The sequence below is a fragment of the Nilaparvata lugens genome, chromosome 2 (assembly GCF_014356525.2).
Source record: "Nilaparvata lugens isolate BPH chromosome 2, ASM1435652v1, whole genome shotgun sequence".
Classification (NCBI taxonomy): domain Eukaryota; kingdom Metazoa; phylum Arthropoda; class Insecta; order Hemiptera; family Delphacidae; genus Nilaparvata; species Nilaparvata lugens.
Genome location: NC_052505.1, coordinates 26,376,119 through 26,394,309, shown reverse-complemented (window position 1 = coordinate 26,394,309; position 18,191 = coordinate 26,376,119). Strand labels below are relative to the sequence as shown.

At 33.9% G+C, this 18,191-nt stretch overlaps 1 protein-coding gene across 8 annotated transcripts in view; it reads left to right on the top strand.

Annotated features, from left to right (window-relative positions):
• Positions 1-71: 71 nt before the first annotated feature.
• The window catches only part of LOC111063010 (inner centromere protein-like), a 33,760-nt gene continuing 15,640 nt past the window's right edge, over positions 72-18,191 (top strand). Inside the window, exons 1-6 of one of the 8 annotated variants that reach the window (XM_039420911.1) lie at positions 79-509; positions 2,107-2,319; positions 8,564-9,124; positions 10,213-10,377; positions 15,346-15,468; positions 17,844-17,940. In XM_039420911.1, coding sequence (XP_039276845.1) covers positions 2,317-2,319; positions 8,564-9,124; positions 10,213-10,377; positions 15,346-15,468; positions 17,844-17,940 — 949 coding nt within the window. In that variant the 5' untranslated portion in view covers positions 79-509; positions 2,107-2,316. Of the gene's footprint in view, positions 510-2,106; positions 2,320-3,253; positions 3,290-3,957; positions 4,225-8,563; positions 9,125-10,212; positions 10,378-12,941; positions 14,469-15,345; positions 15,469-17,843; positions 17,941-18,191 lie in introns of those variants that run through there. The other 7 variants (XM_039420907.1, XM_039420910.1, XM_039420908.1 and 4 more) reach the window with 7 other exon arrangements.

Sequence of the window (18,191 nt, the reverse complement as noted above, 5' to 3'; positions counted from 1 at the left end):
TAGAGACTATCGACTATCGACTATAATACAACCGTGCTATCGATAACTAGTTCTACCAACATCGATGTTTTAAAACTATTGTCGTCTGCTCCCAAGTCGTTGAAGCCGTTGATGACATTTTTTGAAATGTTTATGAATCTTTCAAGAAATATTCAAGTTTGGTATTGTTTTAGAAAATATTTCTAGTTGATAGCTTGTAGAAACAAATATAATTTCAGAACATTGCCGATTATTATTTACTGTGATAAGCGATAGAGTAGAAATACTGAAGTATCTAGTAAAGTTTCCACTTTTAGGTTAACTTATCTTCTTTGTATAACTTAGGTAGGCCTAGGTGTATTATTTTTATTTATCTCTAGAAGCTCATTAAAACATTTTAGAAATACAGTAGGCTACGTTTATAAACTATGCTCAATTCTTCAGATTTAGATAAATTCATTTTAGAAAGAAATCAAAAAATTTCAGAAGCAAGAAAGGAAATAAATTATAAGCAGCAACGCTTGAAATTGGTAAGTACTTGGCGTATGCCTAAGTTTAAGTTAAAAGGATATTTTGTTAAGAAATTCAGAAATTAAGAAAGCCTAAACTTAGATTCATTTTTGTAATAAAAATTTATTTGTACGTTACTTTAACCTTGCTCTTCTATTGATCACTTCGAATTGTTATTGTTTTATCGATTTGAAAGTATTATTGATCCTTTAACTCAAGGTAGGCTACTGTATTTGAATGACTTAATTTGTAGATGTAGAGAGATTGAAAGAGGATTTGAAATTGAAGAAGGTAAAATAGAGGAAGTAGACCACTTTATTTACCTGTAACAGAAAATAGGAAGAAACTAACAATAGGACCACTTTATTTACCTGTAACAGAAAATAGGAAGAAACTAACAATGGGGCAAAATTACGAAAGTTGCGATAGGTTGGTCTTTGTTCAAAAAGTACATCTAGTACTATCTAGAATTTGTATGGACAGCAAGATGAAGTTAGTACAGACCCATATCCTATGTGCAATGCTTTAGGCCTAGGCCTATGACCTCGTGGACTCTCTAACTCTCCACTCGTAAAACGTGGACTCTCAACCAAAAGATAATTAGAAAACTTCGAACTACTGTGAGAGCAATCGCTAGAATTTTGATAGGAGTAATTAAGCGAACAGACAGGAAAACAAAATCATGGTAAGAATTCTAACAAGAATGGAAGATTTGGGAAAGATAATATAATAGAGAAAAGGATTCTGGACTGGCAACCCTTCACTTTTAGAATAAGCAGAGGGCAGCCTTTATATAAATAAGGTTAGGAATCCAGTAGAGTATGCGACGGAGCAACAAGTTGTGGCACAAGTTGTAAGAGAATGGAAGGGGTGGGAGTGAATGGAAACAAGGAAGTATGGCTCTACAAATAATGTTGAAAAAACCTACAAATGGAAAAAGAAGAAACCAACCTCATTCCATCCTTGGTAAAGGATAACCCAGCAGACGCTGATTATTACACAAAGAGCATTGTTTGTAGCAATATATTATTCATAAAACTTGTATTTGATTTTAGTTAAAAAATTTAGATATTTAAGAGAATGCAATAAAATGATTATTTATTTATAATATGCGGACTGTAAGCCGGCAATGTTTATTACACTTGCAGTAGGTAATAACACGTAAGTGCATTCTTTTGGAGTAGGAAAATGCTGCTTACATTGAGTGGATGGCCCCAGATCAGAATATCATGAAATATGTGACTACCAACTACAGCATGGCATAATATCAACATTTTTTTCTCATTTCCAAAAACCTTCTCAATTTCCTAAATAGGTATATGACTCTTGGCAGATTTTTACATACTCCAAGATGATGGCTTTGTATCCCATATTATTTACTTTGGATTAATCCTAAAACCAAGGTGTCTACAGGTGTTTGATCCAGACTTGTGCTATCAAGAACAATCATCATATCGCTGACCTTAGTTCTTTTTCAAGAACTGAGAAGCATTCTATCTACTTGGAAAAATCCTCTATCCTATGAAGCAAAAGTTGTCCTCTTAATGTTGCTTCTGTGGTTGCATCACATATAGCCTTTACCATCAATTGTCAAATTGTGGTATCATCTGATTACAGCAGGCTTCCATTTACCAGTCACAATGAAAGTTCATCATAATTTAGAAGAACAGTGGTCCAAGTACTGATCCCTTTGGTACATCATGAAACACGTGTTTCCCCTTCTCATCAAAGAAACAACTGCTTTCAGCTCTTCAATTCATCTTCTAACAAACTTCATTCTTAATTCTGGATGAGCTGAAACTGCATCTGGAGAGCTTATCCAACAGGATGGTATGAGACACAATATATGCTACTATTGAATTCAGTTTTGTATTAGTACAGTTTAGTACAATTAGTATAGTTTAGTACAGTTTTGAATTCGATCAATTGCTCCTCAAAGGCTCTATGAATCCAGCCTTTCAAGAACAGTGCAGTTGTTGTTTTTTGGACTCATGCTGCATATTTCTCAACAGGCCATACCATGCTGGTGCCTTATCATCTGCAACATTATGGCCCTCTCAATGATTATTTTACAAATTATAGGACGGGCAGGAAACAACCGGGTCTACGTATTTAATACTCCACTTATCAATACAACAATAATTATTCACATTCTCAAAGTCTACTCATGAATACCGTATTTGAGATATGTAAATATATTTTATCATCCTCTGTTTCCTGGATAATCTCAAACTTTAGTGAATCTGAACTGTAATGCGTCAACAATATAACATTTTTCAGGCCCAGTTGCACAAACGTATGTTAACTCCTAACAGGGATTAAATTCCACGAGAATCAATCAGAGAAGGCTTCTTTGATAATAATGTGCTTTTATAAGAAGAATTTAGTATTATTACTTTATATAATAATTTGAAGCTTCTTTGATAAAAAGGCTTTTTTGATTGGTTATCGTGACATTTAATCACCGTTAAAATTCAACAGACATTTCTGCAACTGGGCCTATAACATTGGTATAGTCGACAGTCATTCATTTTTGTAAAACGTTTTTCTACTGTGACGTACTTTTTATATTGGAATTGGGTGGATTCCCTTTATTTAAATGTTATATGTGATTGATAAACTCAAAAATCTTGTTTTGTTCAACACAAAGATGTCTTTGTCAATTTTATTACTTATGGATATTCGGATAAATATTGATTACATCAAATGTTCTCTTTTGTTTATAGAATTCAAAACTCCGTGCAAAGATTAGTATTCAAGCAGTTTCACTGAAACTTCAATGCGCGGTTCTTCAGTGAAGGTCAAGAGATTAAGAATTACCGAGCTTTATTGATTAAGTCACAAAGACTGTAACCTTCAGTTTTTTCTTGCTGACCAGTGGTCTAAACTAGTAGTGGAGTGGGTTATTGATTGTGGGTGGGGATCAGTTGCATGTTGCTCTTGTGAGTTGGTAATCGCTAGCAAAACTCGTCTAATTTACATCAAAAGTATTCCAACCGCCACACCGGCTGCTCAATAGTGTCATGTGATTTGAAAAGCATAAATGGAAAAACACTTTTCAAGGAAATAATTCTCATTTTAATAATGCACCTTTGTTACTCACAACTTGCTTCTCTTTCTCGCACCAACAAGAAACTCCACGCTGACTTCATGGTCTTTCAAATTCATGAATGAGTTTCATTACTTACTCTTTTATTCAATTCATTCACGAAATTCTGCCATGTAGGACTGTACTTTGAAAATCAACATTCCATTATTCTACAATTTATATTTTAGTAGATATATCTGCTGTTATTTTGAATATTTCTTTGCATTAAATCTGATTATCTATCTCTTAAAGTAATTTTCTATTTTCATACCATTGAATTTTTTACAACTATATTTTTTTGACAAATTCACTGTCGTTATTGTACTATAATATTTTTTTGGCAATAAATTCAATTCAGTAAAATATTTCTAACTTCAACTAAACGCAAATTACGACTTGCAAATTTGTTTGTAGATTATAGATTCTTTTAACATAAATTGATAAATTCTTAATTTTATTCCGATTGTATTAATAGTTTTAAGAGTTGGCTGTATCTAAAACCTTTGAAAATTGGACATGACTCAATGATTCACCAGCTTGTAGATGTGCAGCTCTGGTAAACTGACAGAACTGTCACGTTGACAGTTGCAATATTCCGGATGGAATCTATATTTTACTTTGTTGAGAATGTGTTGAGTGATGAAGAGGTTTGTTATCCATATTCTTCTCTAATGCATGTATGTTTACTATATTTATTACCAACAAAAATGAACTATACATATCTTTCTACTTGCACATGAATTTTTGCGGGTAAGAATTGCAATAACTTTATACAATTCTCTATTCAAATACACCACTACTCATTGCATTAACAGGATCATCAACCATGTAAAAATTGTATACTTTCATACCGATTCAATACTTCCTATATTAATTTGCTGTATTATTCAGTGAATTCAGAGTCATTCTGTTATAATAGGTCTATTATCATAAATTAAAATTATTTATGGGGTTCCAAAAAATAAATTACTATATTGAAATCAAAATAAATCAAGTATATTCATTTTAAATTATTATATGACTTGATCGTAAAGAGTTATCTTCAATTTAGCAATCAAGTAAGCTTCAGTATGAATGATATTCATACCGTAAAACGGGGTTACTTAGGCCACTTTTAAAATTCAAACACCTGGTGAATCTAGACCAATCAATTTACAGATTTGAAACTTAGTGCAAAACTTGGGTCTGTATCTTGACTTGTTGTTTCATGTAATAAAAAAATTATTTGAACAATTTTTCACCTGAAAAAATATAAAAAACATGGTGGTCTAAGTTTCCCCCTGGAATGGGGTAACAAAAACCAGGTATGTTGAATGAATGTTTGGCTCAAGTTGAATACTCCTGGGGTAACTAATTCCATACACTAGACTAAGAGAAACAATATTCATGTTTAAAAAACTGAATTTAATGGAGAAAAAAATACAATTTTTATTTTTAAGATTAAATGAGTGAATGAATGAGATTTTGGCTCAAGTTTAACACTTCTGGAGCAACTAAATCCATACACTAGACTAAAAGAAACAAAATTCATGTTTTATATGAGAAAAATAATAGTTTGAAGAATTATTTACATTTTCTAGATTACCATAAATGATCATTTCAACTCATACAAAAAAGTGTGACTTTTCTTGTGGCTTTTGTTACCCCGTAGACAGACCAGCTGAGAAAAGAGAAGCATCAGGAAAAAAATAACCTCAAAATTGGAGAGCTAACTGATGCATCATCTAGACAGACAATTAAGGTTATGTTTCGAAATAGTTACTAAACTTGAAAGAGAACAGACTGGGATGGACAAATAAAGTTATGATGGGTATAAAATTTGGTACAAATTTCCTCCAAATAATAAAATTTTTTAATGCTTTACTTCAAATCTCAGTAATTTTTTTTTTGCATCAGCTTGAAGTTTGTACAATTTCCAACTCATAGATCTATGAACATCCAGGATTTCTGAAATCAGTGTTACCAACATGGGCTCTTGAAATTTACCTTGCAAAATGGCTTTTGTTACCCTGTAGGCTTAAGTAACCCCGTTTTACGGTACTATACAGAATGGGCGAAAAGTCCGAGAACGGCTTAATATCTCATACACAAAGGTTATGATTGGGGATCCTACGCAAATTGAAAATACTACTTGACCATAAGTTCAAAAATCTGGTCCGCCATATTGAATGCAACTTTATTTTTTTAAATAGGAAGGTGGTCATGCGATACATGATTTCGATGAGGAATTTCAAGAAAAAATGACTGGCGAAAACCACATATCGATATATCAAACCGTTTAGAAGATATTCACATTATTAATCAATACTATTCAAAGCAGAAAGGGGATAAAAAAGTCCGAGAACGGCTTCATATCTCATACACAAAGGTAATTTGATGGTGGGTGTGATTAGGGATCCTACTCAAATTGAAAATACTACTTTACTATGACTTTAAAAATATGGTTCACCATCTTGGATCCGCCATAATGAATGCAACTTTATTTTTTTAAATAGGAAGGTGGTCATGCAATACATGATTTCGATACAAAATTTCAAGAAAAAATGGATGGCGAAAACCGCATATCGTTATCTCAAACCGTTCAGAAGATATTCTCATTATTAATCAATATCATGCATATCAGAAATGAAATACATAAGTGGTATTGATTAATAATGTGAATATCTTCTGAACGGTTTGAGATATCGATGTGCGGTTTTCACCATTGATTATTTCTTGAAATTTCATATCGAAATCATGTATCGCATGACCACCTTCCCATTTAAAAAAATAAAGTTGCATTCAATATGGCGGACCAGATTTTTGAACTTATGGTCAAGTAGTATTTTCAATTTTAGTAGGATCTCCAATCATAACCTTTGTGTATGAGATATTAAGCCGTTCTCGGACTTTTCACCCAATCTGTATGTACTAATATGTAGGGTAAACCAGCCCACGTTGGGACACTTCAAGTTGTGAGAAATTAGTGAGTGTTAGGCTGGCAACAACTGCGTTGTTTCATCAGCTGTTCATAGCCTTATTTACAGACATAATAATTTCAGCTGTAGCACCAGTCGTTATAAAGGAAAAATTGAAAACACATTTTTGTAACCTCAAAGTTTTTTTGGAGGAGAGGAATTTCATTTTCCACTCTATAAATCCACTATTCAAGGAAAGTCTTACAACTAATATGCCTTCTGTATTATTTTATGAATATTTTGACAAATAAAACATTATTGTACTCTTACCTTTTATTCCAGTTATTCTGTCTAAAACAAAGCCATGACCATCTGCCCACATTGGGACACTTTAATGATAGATATGCACCTACTACAATAATGAGCACTGGTTCTGAATCTTAGTTTACTCAAAGTAGGCTACATATCAATGAAATAAATTATAAATAAATATGATATCATGATTATAGCCTGTAATGTTGCTTCAGAGGCATCAATTCAAACACATAGCGTACTTTGAGATTTCCAAATTTTCAAATAATGTATTTGTACTAGTAATATTCATAATGAAATGCTAATTCTAATATGTTTTTAATAAATTAACAATATAATGAATTGCTCATTTTTAATTCAATGTTCCAACCTGGGCAAGGGATGTCCCAACGTGGGCCGATCTTAATCCCAGGTTGGGACTCTCCCAAAAAAAAATTGTTTTTGCAATAAAAAAATCAATTGACAATCAATGCAGTTGCCATCCTCAAGGATGAAAGTGTAAGCAAATACAATAAATATAAAATTAAAAAAACAAGATTTTTTCTATTTTTGTCCAAGTTATAATTGTTTGAATTTTGGTGTCCCAACGTGGGCTGGTTTACCCTACTATATTCTACATACACATAATATTATTATGTGTTTGTAGTTAATAATATACCTGAACTATAATGATTACATCATATGAAGAACTATTTCGTCTATTATTTACCTTAACTAATCCGACCGTTCTAAAAAAGTCTCCTGTTACAATAAATTATTGAAACGAGATTTATACATCAATGAAAAATCAGTTTCACGTCAAGGTGGAGAAAATTTACGAAAGAAAAGAAATCTGAACGAATAGGGGAATGAAGAAGAAGATTGAATTGTATTGGACCCCATCCCTTTAATGATTTGTTAGCTGGTCAACCTTGAATTTGTTTTTCCAATTTGACGATTTTCAGTTGCAAGACCTCCACCCCATGGTATTTCCTGCGTTCTGAATTCGTCCTCGCTCCAGTCTCCTTCAATATAGTCGAAATTCCCTCTCTTGTTGTTTTTATTTTCGAAAATAACGCATTAACATTATTGTAGTAGCTTCAAAAAATATAAAAATATTCTGGGAAAATTCCAGCTCCCTAACCCTCGTTGAAACAAAATGGCGGCAGTAGTTTTTCCAGGAATTGGTAAAATTTTTAATATGCCGCCATTTTGTTCGTACGAAAATTAGGGAGCTAAAATTTTCCCATAATATTTTCATAACTTACTTTGTAAAATTTGAAAACGTTTGGCACGTAATATAAAATTAAACGTGTTAACCTTTTCCTGGGACACCGTGTACTTTCACTTATATCTTCATGGACACGAATTTCGTATCGTCTTAATCAAACCACTTACGTATGAGTAGGATAGTACTAGTTAATTCATCTCAAAATATTATACATAGTAAAAATTCTCTATTACCGTGTTAGTATTTCAAATGTGTCGCCATACATAAATATATAACTTTTATGAAAGTTCATTTTTTACTAGAAAAAATACCCATGTAGGCCTAGGCCTATCACATATCATAAAAAATTTTACATGAATATTACTATTAATCTTTAATCTCGTTTTGTTTCACTATTTTCTATTATACATTTTGCTTTAATGCCTTTAACAGATCGAGAGAGTATCTGTACTCTCCACATTGTTCATAGATTTTGGCTATTCTCATTTAGTTCATAGATTGGTTAATTTTATGAACAGATCATAAGAAATTTCATATTATTCTTATTTTTCAATCTCCCTTTTGCAGGAATATTCACCAATCGGAGCGGACGAGAAAGAAAACTCAAATGTCTCCAATCGAACGTCTTTTCAAGTGAAGAAAAAGGAGGCGGGCTGCAATGAAAAGCAAACCTCAACACCATTGCAGAGCAATAGACAAATGCCAGTGCTGCCACCTGTTGAAATCCTGCATGATACAAACGCTTCCTCAGTGGTTGAAACTCCAAAAAGTTTCCGTCGTCGGAAACCACCGAAAGAGTTGGTGTTAGTCAACTGTAGAGAGTTGGAGAAGCAGCGACTGGCGTCTGCTATGGCTGCTACAGCCGGCACAGCAGTGCTTGGCTGCCAAGTGTCACCTCAACTCACGCACCGCACAAGGCTTGCTGTGTCCAACAGTATGCCAGTCGTCTCTCCCCGCCAATTGGAAATTGATCGACTGGCAAAACTGTTTGAAGGCTCTGAGGAGTCCTGTTTGAGGAACAGCAGGATTGTTGTCGATGAGTACCCCAAAACACCTGATACAAATGAGAGGATCCCTTCTATTCTGAAGACACCCGATCATCTCTCAGACCAATCTACGACACATCAGGTGAGAACAAAATTGCTCATTAACTAAAGGTTTGGCATCCATACAATATTCTCATTTCGCTCAATTATAGATTTTTTGTGGATGATGCCCACATGAGTGTTTTGCTTGTGCGTGGGTAATGAGAAGTGGGAGGGTAAATTGAGATGATCAAACGTCCGTGCCTATTCGATGGAATACGGCGGGATTCGAACCCGCGACCAGGTAGCACTAGCAGACTGAAGGGTGCAACGCCTTAGTCAACTCGGCTATCCGGCCGACTAGCTTATTGAACTTATTCATATATATTATTTTATAATAAGACTAATTCAAGAACAGTTTATTAGATCCATATACCAATATTGTTTCTAATGTAACCGATTGTCTGCCTTGAATTTTTACAATCCGAGAGACCCCATTTTTTTAAAAAAGCATCGACGACGGTGAAAATTCATGACCAGTAACTTTCTCTTATTAAATTTTGATTCTCATTGCAATGTACATAGAGTATACACTAATTCAATTCCAGTTACTTAACAAATGTTTAAGCCTTTACCCAAATACTATTTGTAGGACTAGTTTGTTATAAAGCTGAAGATGGAAATATTAGGTTGCATTTTGTTTATCAATTTAGCTTCTGTTATCTTTAATTCTAATCAACACTCCAGTTTCTAAAAGTTCATTCAACTGGAATTTTATAAGTAGTTATTAAGTAATGAAAATGAATACTTTTATTAGAGCTGGTTATGGTCAATGAAATAAATTGAAATTTCATTGTTGCCTTTTCTGGAGAATTGAAGAGTTTGTTTATCTCTAAGTTAAGGACGAAATGAAAATATTCAACTCTAATCAAAAGTCCAGCCAGTTTCGAGATTATCTTGCTAGACAGAAAATTTCATGCTGACCTTGGGTGCATGTTCAATTTTCCACAGAAGCTGAAATTATGTATTCTAGTTATTATATTTCAACAGTATCATTTTAATTTCAATCCAACACCAATTTGGCTAATTAGCAGTATATTTTTTAACATCTATAGTTCTAATCAAGTTAATGTTGAGTTTTTATTTTAATATGTTTTCTTAAACTATATAACTTAATCCGTTTTATGACAGGGAAATGATTGTGTAGTTTGCCTAGAAAATGAAAAGCGCTTGAGAAAGTCGACTCTCTCTGACTTTGTTCCTGGTAGTTTACTGATGGGGGTGGGCGAATACGAGGCCAAACGAAACCAACTTTTAAAAGAGAGAAGAATGGAATTCTGTTATTATATGAATCAGGTATGCAAATTGAAATGGTTGTATCAAGAATAGGCAGAATATTATTTAATGAATATGTTTCATGTTTACATGCAGAAATGCGAATTAGTTTAAAATAATTATAACAGATGAAATATAACATGAAACATATTTTATCAACATACTTGAAAAGTATCTTCTCGCTATATTTATCAAAATTACCCAATGTTGGTTATTTTTTGTTTTAAGAATCATTCTTGAAACAAAAATTCCATTCTGCGTGTATTCTTTCAATCTTACCATGTCTAATTATACATTGCATATACATTGCTGAGTGGTAGAGAGGACTTGAAAGTCCTAACTCCACCTAATAAAGAGTTTTTTTTTCATTTTTATCTTCAATTCATTGCATTTACTTTAATGTCGTTTGGTATCATCACTATTTCATTGAGAATTGCTAACTCCTCATCTACAGTGAATTTAGTAAGCTTAGGAATGAAATGGCGAATAGGGAATCAAACAATACAAAATAGTGAAAGTAGTTGATGGATGTACCCAATAAACAAACGTCTCCAGAATGATGGGAACTTGATGTTATGTAATTTTTAAAACAAGATGAAATAACCGAACTTCAGAATTTAGACAGTAATAATGGGGGAAAATAAGTTTCAAAGTTTGTTATCAAAATATTTTTGATTTGCTATAATTATTTAGAAGAATCCCTTTTTGCTGCTGATCTGTGTACAGTATTTATTTGTTAATATCATCTTGTAGACAGATTTTTCTAGTTTTTACCAATTCCTATAGTTGTGTCTGTAAGATAAAAACAAACATGCAAATAAATTAGATAATAGAATATTACCGTACTAGCCTATAAGTAGATACAATTCTTAGTCGGGTGGATCTAACTAGTGATTGAAATTTTTGTTCTATGTTTTCAATGTATAGACCATTGAAATGAAAAACATTCTGTGATAAATTATCCCTATTTGATAAAATTTCCAATAAAGTATGACCCCAGTACAACCTCAGCATTCTACAAGCTGAAGCAAGCAAAATGTTAGAATAAATGGCAATGCAATGGATTACCCGTATAATGCGCAAGTTGCTTTTTCAGTTTCATTCCTAGCTTGCACTTTTCGAAGGGTTTATACCCTATTAGCAAATCCGTCTTGTTTATATTATGAGGCAGAATTTCATTATCCGCTCAGGCCATTAACTGCAGGCTGGCATGCAGCTTTATGCTAATGGATGTGTTCTTATTCATTCCGGCATTCGATGGCATTCATTCTTATTTTGTCACAAGGTCTGTATTTAGCATTATTCAAAAATTCTCCCCATTTCCAACCCACAATGTATCAATTCAGTTCAGTTCTGATCCAACTCTAGTAGTATAACGGTTGCTCCCGTGAAACATTCAGCTACGTTTTCTCAAGTTTATCTAAAACTGTTTTTCCATATTTTTACTTCGTTCTGTATTGAAAGTTTGATTGTTCTCATCGATCTCGAATCCAGTTTATCCCAGGAGTAACATTCATCTTTCGAATAATTTTAATACGTCATTCATTCCGTTGGATAGTGGACAACATCATGTTCAATAATTATTACCAATAGCACAGTGAGTTTTAGATGGAGTAGTCTGCAATTTTAGTGATTTCACAAGAATCGAAAACGAATACAAGTCGAGCGTTCCTTTCAGTCATGTAGGAATATTAGAAATATCAAGTGTCGATAGTACCCAGTATTGTTGAATGTTCTATGATACATGACTAATTTTAAAATAAGAACCTGGAATACTATTAATGTGATCATTGACACTGTTGTATTCAAAAGAAGATAATAGGGTTTAAATTGCACAGTTGATTAAAATCAACGATTTTTCGATATTTGCTAGATTTTGCAGCTATGGTTTCATATCTAGCTATTTTCAGTTTCTAGTAAGAATTAACTATTTTTATAGGTACCTTTTCAAGCATATATCAGTTTCTTGAAGAATAATAAAATCTGAATCTCTTTGATTAAAGAAATGCAGTCGTCAATTATTGTCACATATATTAAAAAACATTGCATTGTTTTGCGCGCCTTAGGGCAAATAAGATTGGAAGCGTTGAATGCAGTAGTAGGCTACTACTAGTACTTAGTACATAGGCTACTGTAGTTCAATATGGTGAGAGCAGAGGGGTCCGCCTCGCTGTACAGCGTCGGCTGTTTCACCTTCCGCAGCGTCAAATCAAATCGTAAATACATATCAATGGATTTGCAATGGAAGTGGCAACATCTATTATTTGTCCCATTTTTTCATGAAATCACTTATTGAGAAGTTAATCGCAGAAAACAAAAAAGTCAATTAATGATATAAAAGTTTTACATATAGGCTATATATTTTTTATCAAGAAAAATGTTGGTTACATGAGGAAAATATTCAGATTGATGATTATTTTTAGTGTATACATTTAAATGGACATAGCCTACATAATATTTGGACAATTTAAGACAAAATAAGGAAATTGAATAAGTTTTGGGCAATAGCCTGTTTTTTTCTTTTCCGACTACTGTATTGTTTACTCTATCCAATAAATAAAATGAATAAGACCAATATTGTAGCCCAATAATGTAACGAATCGAATGACATAAATAATATAACTTATTACGATTAATGGTTACAGAGATAATTGATTTCCCGTTAATACCTTAATCATTTTTTAACTTTGAGGGCAGCTCGGGAAAGAGTTCCAGGGGTATTTCTTGGGACTTTTTGAGAAAATAACCTTCTGGAGTGGCTCTATCGATGATGAAAAATATAGCTTTATCTAATGTTCGAACCGAAACTACTTTTTGAACCTTCATTGATTAGGTTTTGAGTATAGATCCCCCCTTACTACAGATCAATTTAAAGTATAGGCTACATCACTGAATTAAAAAAATATGCTCTACTGACTTACTTTACATTTCAGAAAGAAAAATTTAAATTCTTTCTAATTAGGCTATAAATTGTCGTTTATTATTTTTTGTTCAGGAACAAAAAGGGGTTCGAACATTATTTGTTGATGATTTCTAGTTAAAACTATTTTTAATCGTAGAAAAACATTGCAATGAGTGCGGTTTGTGGCGGTTGTGAAAAACCGTTGACCGCGGACGAAAAAACCTTGAAATGCAGTGGATACTGTGATCATTTGTATCATTTGGAATGTGCTTCTGTTTCCCCTGCCGATTTTGAAAAAATCACTGCTGAAAAGAAATCCGCTTGGCAGTGCACAAAGTGTGTCAACCAGAAATGCTCGGTTTGCACAAAACTGATCGGACAGACCGAATCTAAGATTCGTTGCAGTGGATTGTGCAACCGCAATTTCCATGTGCATTGTTCTGGCTACAAGAAACTGCTGGGGGCAGCCGATGAGAAGTGGCAGTGCGTCAGTTGCTTTGACGGCCCCAAGTGTAGGGTGTGTGACAAACCTTTCAAAAGGAGGGACAAGAAAATTCTATGCACCGGTGTTTGTCAGCGTTTCTACCATTTGAGTTGCTTGGATATTCCGGTGGAAGCTTTCGAGGAACAATGGAGTGGAAAAGAGGATTCGTGGGTTTGCTTCCCATGTCAAGAGAATACAAACAAATCCGTTTCCATTGATAGTGGGAAATTGGACGAGAAAGAGAAACTGAAGCGTGATAATAAAATGTTGAGGAGTGAGCTGAAATCCATCAATGAGGTACTAGTTAGCCTGAGTACTGAACTTGTTGAGCAACGTCGTTTGGTGAAAGAAGCCGAATCTGAAGTGCTCAACCTCAGTGAGGCAATACTTGTCAAACAAGAAGAGATAGTCGAGTTGCACGAAGCTCTGAAGAGTGTTGGAATAAAGATGAATGATCGTATGAAGAAAGCATCCAACAATCAGATTCCTTTGCTGAAAAACAATCTAAACTCTCAATCGAACGAAAAAGATGGTTTATTTCAAGAGAAAAAGATTCATTTCAATGAGAGTAACACAAACTCAGTTCTGACGCAGACACCAAAGAGGTATCGTCAGAATTATAGAGGAATGAAAAATACTCATCGCTCGGATGTGTCCAATGAACTATGTCTGAAAATGCCTTCTGATACTGTGGTTCTCCATGTGGAGAGCACATCGGATTCGCATGTAAGTAGACAATTCGTGAATTCTGTGAATTTAATTGGAGTTAGCTAAGTAGCATGATAGATGAGCAATATTACCAATTAGGTTATGCAGAATACAAACAATTCTCTGTTTGAAATGTATGTTGAACACCAGCAATATAATATAAACATGGTATTAAAATTAGTTTATCACGCTCTGCTCAGAAATCAATCTCAATGTTCCTTTTCAATAAATATAAAAAGACTCAGCTAAATAGAAAAGAATCACGTGTACCTGGTTGACTGAGGTCTGGTGTTAGAGTTTTCAGGTCGCACGTGATCAATTTCACACTCTTTGACATCACTTAACGACTGTTTGAAAAAGTACAATTTGGAATTCCTTTGAGGAAAATCTTATTCTCTAAAATACCGGAATGGGTTCGCCTTTCTATGTTTGATAGTTTTAGAAGTTCATGGCACTCAAATTTCCATGTTTTATTAAAAAATAGTCCCATATTTTGAGCTGTTAACTCCACTAACTCCTAGGCACTCTCATTGGAATTCCCCATAGGAATATTGTTTCTGGAATTCTTTTGTAGCAGTATTAACCTTTGACTGCTCTGAATTTTGCTCTTTCATGGGTTTTGTGGGCATATAAGAACCCTTGAAGGATCTGTGATTGACCCTCCTTAATCTTAAAATAGTCATTGATCTCAAACCGTAATTCATCCTTATCAGTTCGTCAAGGCTGTCCGAAATCAGAGTAAAATTCTATCTAAATCTATAAATTTAATTTATGTCAAGGAAATATCTACAATTGTAGAACATAATATCTGTCTTCCAATTACTATAATGTGTGAAATTTCTAAAATGTTGAACAATTATCGTTTTAATTAATTCAAATGATATATTTGCTACAGGCTCGTCTCAAAGTGCGTAATCCAAGAGTAGAGCCTCAGATATCATACTGCTCACATGATATGGTGTGTTTGAAGGACAGTGCAACTCAAACTGATGACGAACCACCAAATCCTGGTTTGCTGGTGAGTGAATTCGAAGATTCCAGTCAACATTTAAGGATTTTCGAAAAATCTTTGAATTGGACTTTGTAGATCATCTGAAGAACTCCAAAATCTTCTATCATAATATATAATACATTCTAATTTATCATCATAATACGACGAGGGTCATTTTTCAACCTCCGATTAGCCATTTATGAAAGACGAATGTATATAAAAGAATAATTTTATCACTAAAAGTTACTCACACATTTATCTATTCTTCAATATAATCCCCGAGAAGATTGATGCATTTATCATACCAGTGGGCCTGCTTACTAAAATCCTGTTCATGAAATGTCTCCGCCAAACGAGTTTTTGGGCTATGACGGTGCTTTGGTGCTTTTAGTTAAATCGGATGCTGTTTTCCAAGTCATGTCTTTAGTCAAGGGAAAATGTGTAAGTTACTAGTGACCAAGTCAGGTTTGTATGGCGGTTTATCGAAAATATCTAATTCCATTTGCTGAAGCATCCGTTTGGTTGCACCAGCTCTGTGAGGACGAGTTGCCTCAGCTCACAACGATTCCGGAGGTCATTTCAACTGACGTCTTGAATCTTCCAACACCATCCACGCACAACATCATCATTGATAAAGTTATCTGTGTAAAAGTTAATCAATCTTCGGTAGATTTATGCTGAATCATCGGATTTTTATTTGCAAAAAGCGAATAATGCTAAGCAACTAGCACTTGGCGGGTGACTTGATTGAGTTGCCCATGTTTCTGGGTCTATAACCCGAACACAATTGACGATCTGGCAGCACCGATCAGAGAGCGTTTGGTGGGGAGTACAGACTGTGTAGCTTATGCTAAGTAACATTTCCCCCCTCCCTACAAAGCTTGTCTGTGTCCTATGATATGTGCTCGGAGGTTGAAAAAATCACCCTCGTAGTTCGTTAATGTGCGTTATTTACACAATTTTGTCAGCTCGTCAACTGATCTCTTGTTACAAAGCTTAAGATATAACACTAAAACTGATGCAACAGTCGTAGATAAATGCATAGAATAGTGAAAATATACTTAAAATTGAAGATAATTGAATACTCTATAATCTCATAATCAGCACAGATTTTTCACATCAATCCTTAAAAAGTTATAACGGTAAAACAATGTAAGCAAAACTGTTTTTACTTTCCTTGCCCTATTACCATAGGTAAGGAAAGTATTGCTTTCCGAAAAAATTAAGGTACCCCAATTTCTATACGTTTCAAGGTCCCCTGAGTCCAAAAAAGTGGTTTTTGGGTATTGGTGTGTGTGTGTGTGTGTGTTGTGTGTGTGTGTGTGTGTGTGTGTTAAGTATCCGACACGAACAATTTCAATCAAATGCAATTCAAGATGGCAGCTAAAATGGCGAAAATGTTGTCAAAAACAGGTTTTTTCGCAATTTTCTCAAAAACGGCTCCAATGATTTTGATCAAATTTTTACCTAAAATAGAAATTGATAAGTTCTATCAACTGTCACAAGTCCCATATCTGTAAAAATTTCAGGAGCTCCGCCCCATCTATGCAAAGTTTGATTTTAGATTCCAAATTATCAGGCTTCAAATACAATTTAAACAAAAAAATTCTAGTGGAAAAGATTGAGCATGAAAATCTCTACGATTGATGTTCAGAAATATTTTCACCTAAAATTTAAAATAAGCTCGAAATTCCAGAAAATGTGATTATCCAATTGCAAACTGTTGGTAACCGTTGATTCTGTTAAATGATTCACTATGAAGAGATAGCAGACCTCGTATGTCTCCACCGTTATTGTCCTGTCACCAGCTGGCTCAGATCTTTGTTTATAAGTAGACTTGAGATGTGCGACAACACTAGCGTCAGGTGATCAATTCTCATAACGGCAAGGAAAGTTGTGTGAGTGCGCCACACCAGATTTTTCTTTTTAATGTCACACTTTTAAGAGCGGATATCTTGAAAACTACAATTTAGTGTCACACTTTTAAGAGCGGATATCTTGAAAACTACAAACTGAAGTCGATCGAATGCAATATTATGCAGTAATGAACCATTCGTATTGTGATTGAGCGCACATCAATTTTCCGCTGTTGACTTCTGAATTGCATAAGAATAAATCGCTTCCATCCACAGCTAGTTCACTAGCCAACTTTTACTATTATTACATATTTCGTTATTTGTTACTGAAAACTTGGATTATTCATTATAGAAATTATAAATTCTAGTATCTATCTTGAACACTTATAAAGTTTAAGCAACCATAATTATTTCTCTTCTATCTAACTGTTTTTGTGAGGCATGCGGCGCATGCTCAAAGCATTCGCCGTTGCTCAAGTAATAATATTGAATTTGAATAATTTTATCATGATTTGTATTGAATCGAGTTTTTTCCTTGAAATGCAGGAGCCGGATGACTACAGAGTCATGAGAGGTGGTCTAAGTCTGCCAACTTCTCCTGAATACTCAGATAGGAGCAGAAGCCCAATGAAAAGTCCAAGAGGTAATATTCAACACTTAGGCCTATTTTAATATAAGTTATAATAAAAATACTCATTGTGAAAAATATCAATACGCACGTCTTATAGTGTCGAAGTGTTTCGTGCTGGTATCGCACATTTTCGAGCCAAAAAGAAACATGTATTCACTTATTCATTTATTAATACAATTACAAATCATATAACTGACTGGGACAGCAACAGACTCTCTATGTGAACTTTTCTATGAAATGATTCTAAAGGTAAAATATTCAAA